The sequence below is a fragment of the Gastrolobium bilobum genome, unplaced genomic scaffold (genome assembly GCF_033153095.1).
Source record: "Gastrolobium bilobum isolate Gb01-03AN ecotype WA unplaced genomic scaffold, APGP_CSIRO_Gbil_v1 utg10696, whole genome shotgun sequence".
NCBI classification, from domain to species: Eukaryota; Viridiplantae; Streptophyta; class Magnoliopsida; order Fabales; family Fabaceae; genus Gastrolobium; species Gastrolobium bilobum.
The window spans coordinates 562,121-574,804 of NW_026899284.1; the positions used below are offsets into that span (position 1 = coordinate 562,121).

The window sequence follows — 12,684 nt, forward strand, 5'->3', positions numbered from 1 at the left end:
AAATGTCGGGCTGAGTCCTAGTCGTGGAGTATATTGGCACGTCATCTGTTAATATGAGATATAAGCGAGCCGTTTGAGACACATGAATCGATTGTTAAATGCCAACTACTATAATAAATTGTTTGAGAAATGAAAAGAGCCAAAACTTCTTAGAGCAAAGAACAAATCAGTCATGGAAAAAAAAAGTATTTGGTGTAAAGCCTACAAAGATTGAAGGAAGGTAGTTTTACTAGTCAAATGCATACTCGATAAAAAGAAATAAAGTAGGGAAGAAAAAAAGTGCTCTTTAATTTGTATTATATTTGTATAAGATTAATATTTATCATAGTATAAGAAATAGTTTTATCATATATATATATATATATATAAAATTGTGTGAGACCCATCTGAAAAGAAAAAAAAAAAATATGAGCCTGACGTATTTTTATGTGTTTAGCCGATAAAATTTCTAATTTGTAACATAAAATTGTTTTTATTTTTTATAAAAGTAAAAAAGAAACAAAATAGTAATAAGATGACATTTTTGTAGTTATTAATGAAATGAAAACAAATTAAACACTGTCAACTTTTTAAAATTTGAAAACTTCAAATGAAAGAAGCCAATGGGTGCAGCTCAGTTGGTAACTTGGCGCTGAGTTAGTGAGATTGGATATGTGTTCGATTCCCGCTGAATGCATTCTTGGGGAGGGGGCTGAACCTTTAGCCATCACTGTTCCCCGCACTTCGGATTAGTCCCATAGCCGGCTCAAAGAGTCGAAGCTCGTTGGGATACCGGAGGGAGCCAACTCGTCTCAAAGAGATAATTAGGGTTGGGTAACTCCAAAAAAAACTTCAAATGAAAGAATTTGAAATAAATAATGGAATAGAATATTATATCCATATTTTTTATAATTATCATACCTATTTTTTTATTATATCATAATCTTAAGTGAAGAGAGAAAAAGTAAGATTAATTAGAAAAGAAATAAAGGATAATTAAAATTATGACCAAATGATATTAGAGTGAAATAGGTAAAATAATTAAAGAAAAAAAAATCATAAAAGTTTCCATGATTTCAAATTTCAAAACTTCCCCTCATATTTTGTCCTCTTTCCGATCATTCAGACAAAGAAAGAGGTAGAAAAACGCTACTACTACAGTGCTACTCAACCGGTCCCTTCCGAGGTCGGTTGTGCCTAATTTTTAAAATAATAATAAAATAAAGTGTTAACGTTGTTGCGATGTTACCGTTTTTTTGAACTTTAATCCAACGGTCTAGCCTCCACCAATTCTAATACCAAAAAAGCTCAATCGCCCAACAAACATTTGCCACATCACACAAAGGCATGCTCACGTGAATTACGATAACGTTTCCACTTTCTACACCACACTGAAAGCAGCGCCACACCGACCCAGGGGCACACACCGTAAATTCCAACCAAATGGAAGGGCAACGAGTACGAAATTACGAATTCAAGTTTGGTTACTTTTTCTCTCTATTCTAAAACCATATCCCGCGTTGCCAACAAGCGAAGCCAGGTAGTAAAAAAGCGAGAAGAGTGCGGTCACTCACCGCACGCACTAGCACAGTCTCGCTCTCCCACGCACCCGCATCTTAAGGTTCGGCATTTTTGGCACTCTCCTCGCACATTTTCTCGGGATCTAAGTTTTCATCATGAATCGCCACCACGATCCCAATCCATTTGAAGAAGAAGAAGTCAATCCCTTCTCGGTAATCTAATTTTCTTCTCTCTTTCCATTTCTATCTATATTTAGTAGTTTTTCACTCAGATCCAACCTTGCTTTCACTCGAAACTAACTAAATTTTGGGCTGGACCTTGTAACCGATAAAAATGGAACTGCTAAGGTGGATCTGTGGTTAAATTGCGTGGTTATGCTATCATTTTCTTTTTTGGCTGCGGAGATACTATTAATTGAGAAAGAGTGAGTGCTGAATCGGGGCTGAGATGACAAATCTGTGCGGAACTTAGTGTGGATGTTTGTGGAGTATTTGGATCTGGAAATATATAGTTTTGCGATTTCGGTTATGGTGTTTACTGAGCTACTTAATTGAGTGAATCCACGTACTGGAAATGTGCGATGCGTGAACTGGTTATTGAATGCTTGGCTGCATTACGGCTTTTTGTTATCATTGTTATGGCTCAAGATTTTGTTCTTTTGATGGTTGGGGAATTTGGTAGACAAGGAGTAACAAAACATTTGGGGCCTCGATAATTGGAAAGGGCAGGTTAAGTGGAATGATCCAAGAAGTTTGGTTTCTTTGTTTTGATTTATTCCTTGGGGTGGTTTTTGTTTGTAATGATTGATGCAGTATCGTTCTCGTTTGTTCGTTCAATTGTATATGCCGCTTAGCATCTTAAATTTACGTGGTGTGTTTGTCTGTAATTATCTATAGGACAAGCACAGTCTAGAAGAAGTGTTTGGCATGCTGAATGCAAATGTTGAATTGTAGTTAAGTAGAACTTGTCTTTACTTCTGCGGCTATGTTAAACATAACTTCTATGAAATCCCTCCGACGACCAATGTATTATCTAAGCTAAGCATGCTGTGGGGTTGTAGACGTAGTGACGTACCATTCAAATTCCAATTAAGTGAACTGCCCAAAAGTTTAATATCATCTTCACTGTATATTTATTAAAAAAAGAAAAAATTATTGCACATAAGTTCGATTGTTTAACAGGTTTAGTAGTCCTGTCTTTCATTGAGTTTGCAGAGTGCCCTTCATGTGAGTTTTCCTTCAATTGTAACAATGCTAAATGTAATTTTTTCATTTCTGACACAATATAATATTTGATTTGAGCTTGAGTTTAGAATTAATTTAGCTGCATGTATGTGTATGTAAGATATTTAACTAATTGAAACCTTGTAAATTTTTATGAATTAAGCACAGCGTGTAATTATAAAACCTACCTAGTAAAACAATGTTGCCGTTGTAGTTTTCATCTGAAGTGCAAATTGCTAGTTTTGGAAGCCTTGACATTTGATGCTTTATTGTTTCATTTAAGTCATGACATGTGATTCTTTGTTCTATTTATTTTGGAAATCTTACAGAATGGTGCTGCTGCTCCTGGATCAAAATCACGTATTCCTCCATTGGCATCTGAACCATTGGGCTTTGGTCAAAGACATGATGCTACAGTTGATATTCCTTTAGATACTATAACTAAAAATGTAATGTCATTGCTTATTCAGAGATTTTCTTACAATTTTAGGATTCTTTTTCGGGGCCTGAGTTTATTCCTCATGATGTTTATATAGGACTCTAAGAAAAAAGGTCAAGAGCTGGCAGTTTGGGAAGCAGATTTAAAAAGGAGAGAGAAGGTTGGTTTTACAAATTCCCCCTCAGATTTTGGTTTTTACATTCTTATTGTTACTTTTATTGCAATCATCAACAGTGATATACTTATATTCTCTTAACTTCATGTATTTTTTAGCTCTTGCTTCTGCCACTAGTAATCAACTGGTATCCTTTGCTTTTGAGGATTTTTTGACTCTTTCAAAATGCATCTGTAGGAAATAAAAAGAAGAGAAGATGCTGTTTCGAAAGGTGAATGATGAGACCCCCACCATACAGGCTTTTCAATTAAGTGTCTTTTTGCTCCCTCTCTAACTTTATGGCAAGTCGATAACATTTTTTCTTGCTTCTAAAATATGCTTAGCAGCTGGTGTGCCTGTTGATGATAAGAACTGGCCTCCATTTTTCCCAATCATTCACCATGATATTGCCAATGAAATACCAGTTCATGCTCAGAGGCTGCAATATTTGGCTTTTGCAAGTTGGTTAGGTATTGTTGCTTAATTATGTTATCTATTTATTAATTATTTGGTTGGTTTGGTTGTTGTTGAGAAATATAATTTATTATTATGTGTCTTCTTGGTCAAGTTAGTAACTGCTTGTAGTCCAACCAAACTAAAGGGTATGAGTATTTTTTCATAGTCACAGTTCTTGTATAAATAGAGGTTCTAGGTTAGTGTTTTCTATCACAATAATTCAAAATCTCATCAGTAAAACATTTTTTGATATATTCCTCTTTTAGATATTTTCTATCTAATCCTTAAAATTTCAATTCATGTTCGAGTTTTTTATCCATGAACTTTTTCAGTATGGTCTAGAGAAGCTTTTCCTGACGTAGTCCATAATTTACAGTTGGTTATTTTGTTCTGTTAAATGAGCCATTTTGGTTACCAGTAAATCTGGATGAGGTGCTGTACACTATTATAGCAAATGGGTTCTTGTTCCATTTTACTAATGCAGTTTCTAACTAGGTGCTCTCTATAGCTTTTGTAATATTGATCATGTGTCATGTGCCTTTTCTGTATCCTGATAATTCTTTCAAGATCTTCTTTCTGTCTTTTCCTTTAGACATATTTATCATACTGTTTTAACGTGAAGTGATAATACACTTCTCTCAAATTTGAAAACTTTCCATTTTTCCTTTTTCAGTGATTGGAATATGTATATTAATATACCACAATCATAGAAGCGTTAAAGTTCTGAACAATTTTGGCTAGGTCATAGCAGTTTTATACTATTTCCTGCTGTATATTTGACTAGTGTTTCTACCATGAAATGAATATAGAAAATATTTGCAAAATTGCATCCAAATAAAAAATATTAATATCTTTTGAGTTTTAGCTCTCTTTTAGCATTCAATAATTTCTTCGAACTTTGGGCATTTCTATTACAGTCTTCTTCATTGTTCTTCACCATTTTCTGTGTGGAATTATGAATCTACAGAATTATTATTAATATCAAATTATTTCTGGTTTTTATTGCCCCCTCTACACAAACAATCCACAATTTCACTTCTCACGCAGAGTTGCTGTGTAAATTCTTGAGAAACAATGACCAGTCTCAACACAAACAATCCTCTGACTTTTTTTTAGAACTATACGAATGACTATTGGGGCTTGCAATTGCAATTATATGTTTGTTTGTGTTGATCTTGTTTTGGGATATTTCATTAAAAACTTTTTAGCATCTTGATAGGACCATAGGACCCAGACAGAAGAATAAAAGTAGTTACAGAATTAGTTAGGTGGCTTAAAGAGTAGTTACAGAATTGGCTGAGTGATTAGAGTTGTAACAGCAGCGGCTTAGCTTAAATAGTAGGAGCAGGGTAGATGAGGATTCCTTCTGAATATTGTTAGTATTGGAGAACCGAGCAATAACTTGGTTGGAAAAGGGGAAATCCTTTGTTGAAGGGAAAACCCAAGGAAGGAGACTAATTCTCTCCTTTTCTGTTGAGATTCATTCATCAATAATAGATTAGCTCTCTCTCTCTCTCTCTCTCGCTCTTTCTCTCTTTCATTGTATTTCCAACTCCCTCTTTTTTGTGGGTTTCTTTACACATCTTGTAGTATGCTTGGTTTTGGATATTGTGAATTGCTGGAATGGAGATATGGCCATATTGCGGTTACGGGTTAGGATGGTCCTAAATAGAAGATTTTGTGATGTTGTTTCTATCTATGTTCTCTATTAAATATATTGAAAGATGTTTTCTGGTGCAGATTTGTTCCATGGGGCATGTACATCATATCCCTCTTTAACTTAATATACATATATGTAGACACACGAACACCCTCTTTTAGAACTCATTTTACTTCTTTTTTTTCACGTCTTCATTTCTAGTATACATTTCTATATTTAATATTTTTATTGCATTTATTTTTTGATGTCTTTGCAGGTATCGTTCTCTGCCTAGTTTTTAATGTAGTTGCTGTGACTGTCTGTTGGATCAGAGGCGGCGGTGAGCTAATTCTGTTTCTCTGTACTGCCAACTCTAGTCAAATGATGTAATTTGGACCTTAGTGTGAAGTTTACAATGTGCAGGTGTTAAAATTTTTTTCCTAGCGGTGATTTATGCTCTACTTGGTGTCCCCCTTTCATATGTGCTTTGGTACAGGCCCCTCTATCGTGCTATGAGGTAAACTACATTGTTTCCTCCTTATCTTTACAAGCATTTCAACACAGCCTAATTACAAGGGCTTAGGTCTAGTATGGGTCCCTTTTAGTTACAGGCAGGGGAGAAATTATGGATTTATGCCCTACTAACCCAATTGTGTATGATGATGGTTGTTTCTGATATGCAGGACAGATAGCGCCCTGAAGTTTGGTTGGTTTTTCATGTTCTACATGGTATATTAATCTATTACATAATACTGACATACTACTGAGCAATTGATTTATTAATTCTTCTATTAATTGCTTTGACTTGATGCAGCTTCATATTGCATTTTGCATCTTTGCTGCAATTGCGCCACCAGTTGTTTTTCATGGAAAATCGTTAGCGTAAGTTCTGCAAATCATATTAGAGTTTACTAAACTGAAGTTCCATTATATTTTTTTATCTCTTTATCTGGTTGATATTGAGTGTTATTTTTTAATGAAGTATAGTCCAAAAGGTGAATGCCCCCGGGGGAGAAATTTTAAAAACTTGCGCTCCTATAGCATGTTTTTTGTGCATTTCCTCTGATAGGCTTTTTATTGCAAGTTTGGGTGGGGGGGGGGGGGGGGGGGGGGGTTACTATAATTAGATGTTTCAAAATCAGAAGGTATCATTTAGCAGCTTGCTTGGACACTGTCATTTATAATAAGCATAAGAACTTAACAAAATGATAGGATCCTGGTAAGTTTTTCGAGGTTCAGATGAACACCTACTCATTGTGCAGGCATATATAAGCAACAAAACATGGGGTTTAATGATAAAGTGAGGTTAGAAGGAACTGCTTTGGCTCTAAAATTTGTTAAATTCACTTAAAATGATTCTCAATCTCAAGTACTTTGCTTTCTGCTAAAAAGTAGTTGGATGCCATGTTGTGCTGTTATCTTGTGGTCACCCTTTTACTTCTTCGCATGTATTGGTAAATGTATTAAATAAGTATATATTTATTTTATGTTACATTTGAATTAATTCATTTAAAATTGCAGGGGCATCCTTGCAGCAATTGATGGCTTCTCAGGCCATGTATTGGTTGGGGTAAGTAGTATTCTATTTGTGCATATTAGCATTTATTCTTGGCGGGTGAAATTATCTTCTATGCTTTTTTAGAATATCACCATTTAATATTAATGAGCCGTGAACATTTTATTTTGTAGGGTTGTAACTAATATAGTAATCTTGTTTTTTGTTTGTCAAAGATATTGCACAGGAAATTTAGAAGCATTTCTATTCATGCATTGCTCTTGGATATTGTAATTTGACAAATTAGGTTCATTTACTGATGGAATATCTGCGACTGCATACCAAGTTCTGATATTATATGTTTATATATTTATAGTAATTTAAAAGTAAATATACATGAAGGCTATTATCTTTACAAGTTGATTGGACCTTATGATCTTGTGTATGAATGGAGACAAGTTGAAGTTAATACTGATGTCCAGTTAATTAGCACTTGACTTTGTCTGAGAAACCAAACAAAATGATAACAAGGAACTAATTGTATGGACCTTTAATTTAGATGAAGGGATGTAAACTATGTGGGAATTGGACATTTACGGAACTAGATTGAGTGGTGACCAGCTTGGGTAAGGCATGGGTGCAATGAGCTTGCTGTTGTATTAAGTTTTTATTAGATCAAAATGCCCTTGAACAATCAGAGAGAGGATACTGGAATTTTTTTTATCAGTTTGGTAACTTGTTGAGGTTGCTGGAAATATGAAATTTTCTCCACCTTTGTTATTTTGAATTTAAATTATGGGAAAAATCTAGTTCCATAACATTTTGCCTGTGCTTACATGTTTGGTATTCTTGCAGATATTTTATTTGGTCGGATTTGGTCTGTTTTGCTTGGAGGCTCTTCTAAGTTTATGGGTGCTTCAGGTGAGGGACATCTGCATTGATTTGCATTCTCCATTTTTATATTGTTTCTCAGCAATGGGATGAATAATAGAAGTTAAAATAATATGAACATAGACTATTTTCTGCATCTTTATTGTTGCATGTGATGTGATTTATAGTATGCTCCTATATAACAACACGAGATGCCTTATATGATCACTGAACTAGAGAGGCCCATTTCAGTTTGATTCAATTGGTTCTTTAGTCTTCAAATTTTCAATTCTGTATGTAGCCATGAAGAAAGGAGAAAGGGGGGCAAACTAAAAACTCAAAAGCGTCACCTTTATTTGTGAACCATGTCAAAACTCAGGAATCAGGACTGAACTAAGAATTTCAACACTTACTCAACTGTGATTGTGTTTTGCAAAATCGACATGAAAAGGGGCCGAGGGAGTATAATTTGATTATAATGGTATGATAGTAAGAATTTAGGTACTCCTTTTGGGGACCCATGGAGAAGGAAGAAAGAAGGGGGGAAATAATGTTTTAAAACCAAACTGGAAAATAAAGTGGCACAACCTGCGGTTTACGGTTTTGATTAGTTCAACGGGATAAATTTGTGATAAAAATGACCGGGCTATGGTCTTCAACAGGCCGTTCAGGCCGGTTTTTGAAACATATTTGGGGGGTGGGGATTTAAAGATACAAAAGCTTTTTCTTTATTTTAATCTCTGTCAAAAACTAAGACTGCTAAGAATTAAAAATTAGGATTGCTATAATTGTAGCAGATGTTTAGCTATTATCGGAAGGATAAAGTAAACAGGGAATTTTTTGTGCATGTTTTTATTTCAAGAGCTAGACTTGCTCATAAATTTTTTAGAATACGTGTTTCATATTATATTGCTTGATGATTGTTTCCTTTTCTGTGCGTCTGCAGAAAATATACATGTATTTCCGGGGGAATAAGTGAGACTGTTCTCAGGTTTTGATCCATCGGCTTTTATACTGTCAGTCACTTCCCAGTGTGGCTTAGTATATTCTTTCTCTTTTTCTTTTCTCTTCTTTTTTTCCATTACAATATCTTCATCTGGTATTGTTCGTTGTTTCTCTGTAATGATTGTACCAGGGTTAGTCTGTACTGTACCGTGTAATGAATTCTGTGAAGTTTGGTATGTCTTCTAGTGTATTTCTCTCCAGTGAAAAGAAAATTTGATTTTGATAAGCATTTATGTAGTGAATTTCCAGTGAAGGATTAGTGTAGCGGTATTGTAGTTGTGATGCCCTCAAAAAGCTAAATGCCCCCGAAATTTTATTGATAATCATTCAATAAAATGGCTTTATTATCGGAACTGTATTACATGATATTATCCACATCTTTCGATTGAGTTACCATTTCTGAAGTGAAGCTACGGATAACGGAGGAAATGGGAGAAATTGTGATTTTTGTTGGGCCGTGCATGGGGAGCTCATGGCGGGGAGAGAATCATGGGCTAAGTGAGCAGCAACATTAAGTGGACTTGGAACACCACAATCAAACCCAAAATCTGAAGGCATTAGGTGTATGGGTCCTTCCACTTATATGGTGCTCACTTAGTTCATTTTTAACCAACGTGGATTTTTTTTCACTCAATCATTCACACTTGGATTCCTCAATATCTCCCCCTCAAGTGTGAATCCAAGGCCCACATTCTTTCTTCGAGTATTCATGGGGCTTCTCACCAAGGCTTGGTTATATCCATCAAGACCTTGGCTTCTCACGTCAAGACATACTCGGATCACCACAGGCCAAGTCACCATTAGCTTTGATACCAATGTTGGGCCGTGCACGGGGAGCTCATGGCCGAGAGAGACCGCCAACCATGGGCCAAGTGAGCAGTAACATTAAGTGGATTCGGAACACCACAATCAAACCCAAAACCTTAAAGGCATTAGGTGCATGAGTCCTTCCACTTATATGGTGCTCACTTAGTCCATTTTTAATCAATGCGGGTTTTTTTTTCACTCAATCATTAACACTTGAATTCCTCAACAATTTTTTTGTTTTTGATACAAATGAAAATTAAACACATTCTAATACAAACCTATCCACTGCCAGACCAAACTAGTGTGGCTTAGATATTGTGATTTCTGATAATCTGTTGTATCGAATTTGTACATAATTAATTCAATCTAAAAATTTAAGTCGTTGGGTGAGATTGCATTAGTGATTTTATATATTTTTAACATGCTCCTTCACAAGAAAATTTTTTGGACATGAAAGGTGGATAATGCATTAAGCCTAGTCTATTTGTGCTAAGAATTTTCACATAGAAAATGGGGGGCAACAAGGATGGAACTCAAGATATCGAGGTTATGATACGATGTAAATAATCAATTTAATCCAAAAACTTAAGCTGGTGATAGAGGTTATATTAATGATTTTATGTTTCTCTAACAGAATTAACCAAAGATAAAGATTTTTCTGCATGTAATTGAATACATGGGATTTAAATTGTAAAAGTAATTTTTTATAACGTTGAATATATTAAAAACAATTTTATTTTCGAAAAACGTATCATCGAGCTTCTAAACTTAGGCAGAATTCAATAATTTCATTAATTTCTTTCAAAGTTACTTGTCCACGGTTTCAACTGCAAAAATAGTTTTATCAAATAAAATTTTCTTACATATCAACTAAATCCATACTTTTCACGTAAAACTACTATCTTTTGTTTTTGGTAGATAAAAACAACTATCTTTATTAGCAAGAGACGTCTGTTTTCATAGACCCGATAAAAAGCAACTAAATTTAAAATATTGCAGCATAAGCCACAATAATTTATTTAGTAGTGAGAAATTTAAGTAACTTATATGAGGTTATAGGTTGAAATCTCAATATCATCATTGATTAAAAAATATTGCAGCGTGCAACTAGGAGCCAAGCTATGCTATAAACTATCGCTACATTAACATGAATTAAATAATGGGAACTTTAACTTATATAAAATGTAAAAACTAGTGAATTAACTAAGGGTTCGCTTTTTCTGCAGTTACTGCAGATAAGTTATCTGCAGTAAGCCCAATACGACGTCGTTTTGGGGCGAAAATCATGGTGTTTTTGTAATTTGAATTTATTTTAGGGTTATAATAGTCTTTATATTTATAATTTTTTAAGATTTCAATACCAAAACGACGTCGTTTTAGAAATAAATGCAGATAACGTATCTGCATTAACTGCAGAAACATTTTTCCCATTAACTAATTGAGTATAGTTCATTATTAATGAAAAGAAAAGAAAAATTATTATCTTTGTAGCATCAAAATCTTAAAAAATGATCTAATTAGTAATACTTCTATTTATTTGGTTATAATAAGGTAATGAATTAAGTTATTAGGCTTAAAATATCTTTGGTAAAAATGACCTAATTCATAAAGATCATTGTGAGGGGTAAATTCATTCATATAATCTTGCATATGTGGAGACAGTTAACTGCAACCAGAATTTTTTTTTTATGTCCGCACATATATTGATCGGGTTCAGGGGCAGCGCTCCCGAATTTTTTTTGTAAAGAAAGTTTAATTTAACGCTTGAACCCGCTTATAATCTAGTTGCTTCCATAACAAAGGATGAAGAAATCATGGGAATGGGTACGTGACAGTGGAGAAAAAATAAGTTTTCTCTCTAATCAATTTGTGTTGCTATGTTGTTTTAATCATCTCCGTAAGTTGCTACGTTGCTAACTAATATAAGAATAAATATCATTTTTGATCCCTAACAAAAAATTCGATCATCACTTTAGTCTATTATAAAAAAAATAGTCACTTGGTTCCTATGAAATTTAAAGTGGACCCATTTTAGTCTTTTTGAGGGACTAATGTAGGTCTTTTTTGAATTTGTGAGGGATAATTTTAACTAAATTGATCCACTTTGAATTTTTTAGGGACCTCCTCGAGACTAATTTTTGGTAAGGAACTAAAGTGGAGACCATGTTTTTTAGGGACATAAAATGATATTTACTCATAATATAAATATTGAATCAATAGACAAATAAAGACCTACATGAATACAACAACAACAACAAAAAACTAAAATCTGAAATTTTATGTCCGCACTTGCGGACATATGCGCTCACCTCGGTCCGACAGTGCACCCACTCATACTAAGAGCCTGTTTGGATGAGATTTCCCCTTTTAAAAACTGCTTTTTTTTAGAAAAAAAAGAGAGCACTTATAAAAAAAAAAAGTATGTTTAAATGCCTACATTCTAGACTTCGAGCACATCCGCCGAAGGTGTTGGAGCATCAAATTCTTGGTGATGTTTTTGCAGATGCCTTGTGCTACTGCTGTTTGACATTGAATCATTTAATTACTTTTCTTTTTTGAAGGGTTTGGGTTCAAGAGCTTCCACTTGTCCCACTTTATATTTGTCGGTGTTTAGAAATATTTCGGATCACTTAAAAAGATGTTATTTAAAATTTTCACATTATATGAAGGATAAATATTCATGTGATTAATGGTACTTCAGTTGTTTTTCTTTCTTTTTCTTCTCAATTTTCTAATCCTCGAACCCATATTATGTTAACATTTTGTTACGAGAAGGGTATCCACAAGAGAAATACAAAGCAGCATTAGTTGTAGCTTAGGTCACATGCTAGAGGAAATACAGTTAGAGCTGTGCCGTGAAACAAGGAGAGTTGTTAGGGTAGTTACGTAGCTGTTCAATTGTAAAAGAGTAATATAAAAGGAGACTGATGTAAACAGTAGTGTTATCTGAATAATGAAGTTCTTGTGTTAGTTTCTTTTAGTTTTTCTCTGTTTTAGTTCTCTCTGTTAAGTTGAAACCTGACACATTTCCTTTGTTACAAATGATTCTTCAAGTGTAACAAACCGTGAGGGTAAAATAAAAATAAATGTTGAACT

General features: G+C 34.2%; 1 protein-coding gene across 2 annotated transcripts; it reads left to right on the top strand.

Moving 5' to 3' along the window:
* The first annotated feature begins 1,506 nt into the window (after nucleotides 1-1,506).
* LOC133289159 (secretory carrier-associated membrane protein 4) lies at nucleotides 1,507-9,062 on the top strand. Of its 2 annotated transcripts, none has more exons than XM_061487028.1 (12): nucleotides 1,507-1,712; nucleotides 3,053-3,172; nucleotides 3,260-3,322; nucleotides 3,515-3,548; nucleotides 3,661-3,786; nucleotides 5,689-5,751; nucleotides 5,835-5,928; nucleotides 6,095-6,140; nucleotides 6,226-6,293; nucleotides 6,933-6,981; nucleotides 7,762-7,827; nucleotides 8,723-9,062. In XM_061487028.1, exons 1-12 carry the CDS (start codon nucleotides 1,656-1,658, stop codon nucleotides 8,753-8,755), a joined length of 819 nt encoding a protein of 272 aa, XP_061343012.1. In that variant the 5' UTR covers nucleotides 1,507-1,655; the 3' UTR covers nucleotides 8,756-9,062. The 2 variants fall into 2 exon arrangements, with proteins under 2 accessions (XP_061343012.1, XP_061343013.1); XM_061487029.1 differs by having other exon boundaries at nucleotides 3,664-3,786.
* The last annotated feature ends 3,622 nt before the right edge of the window (nucleotides 9,063-12,684 follow it).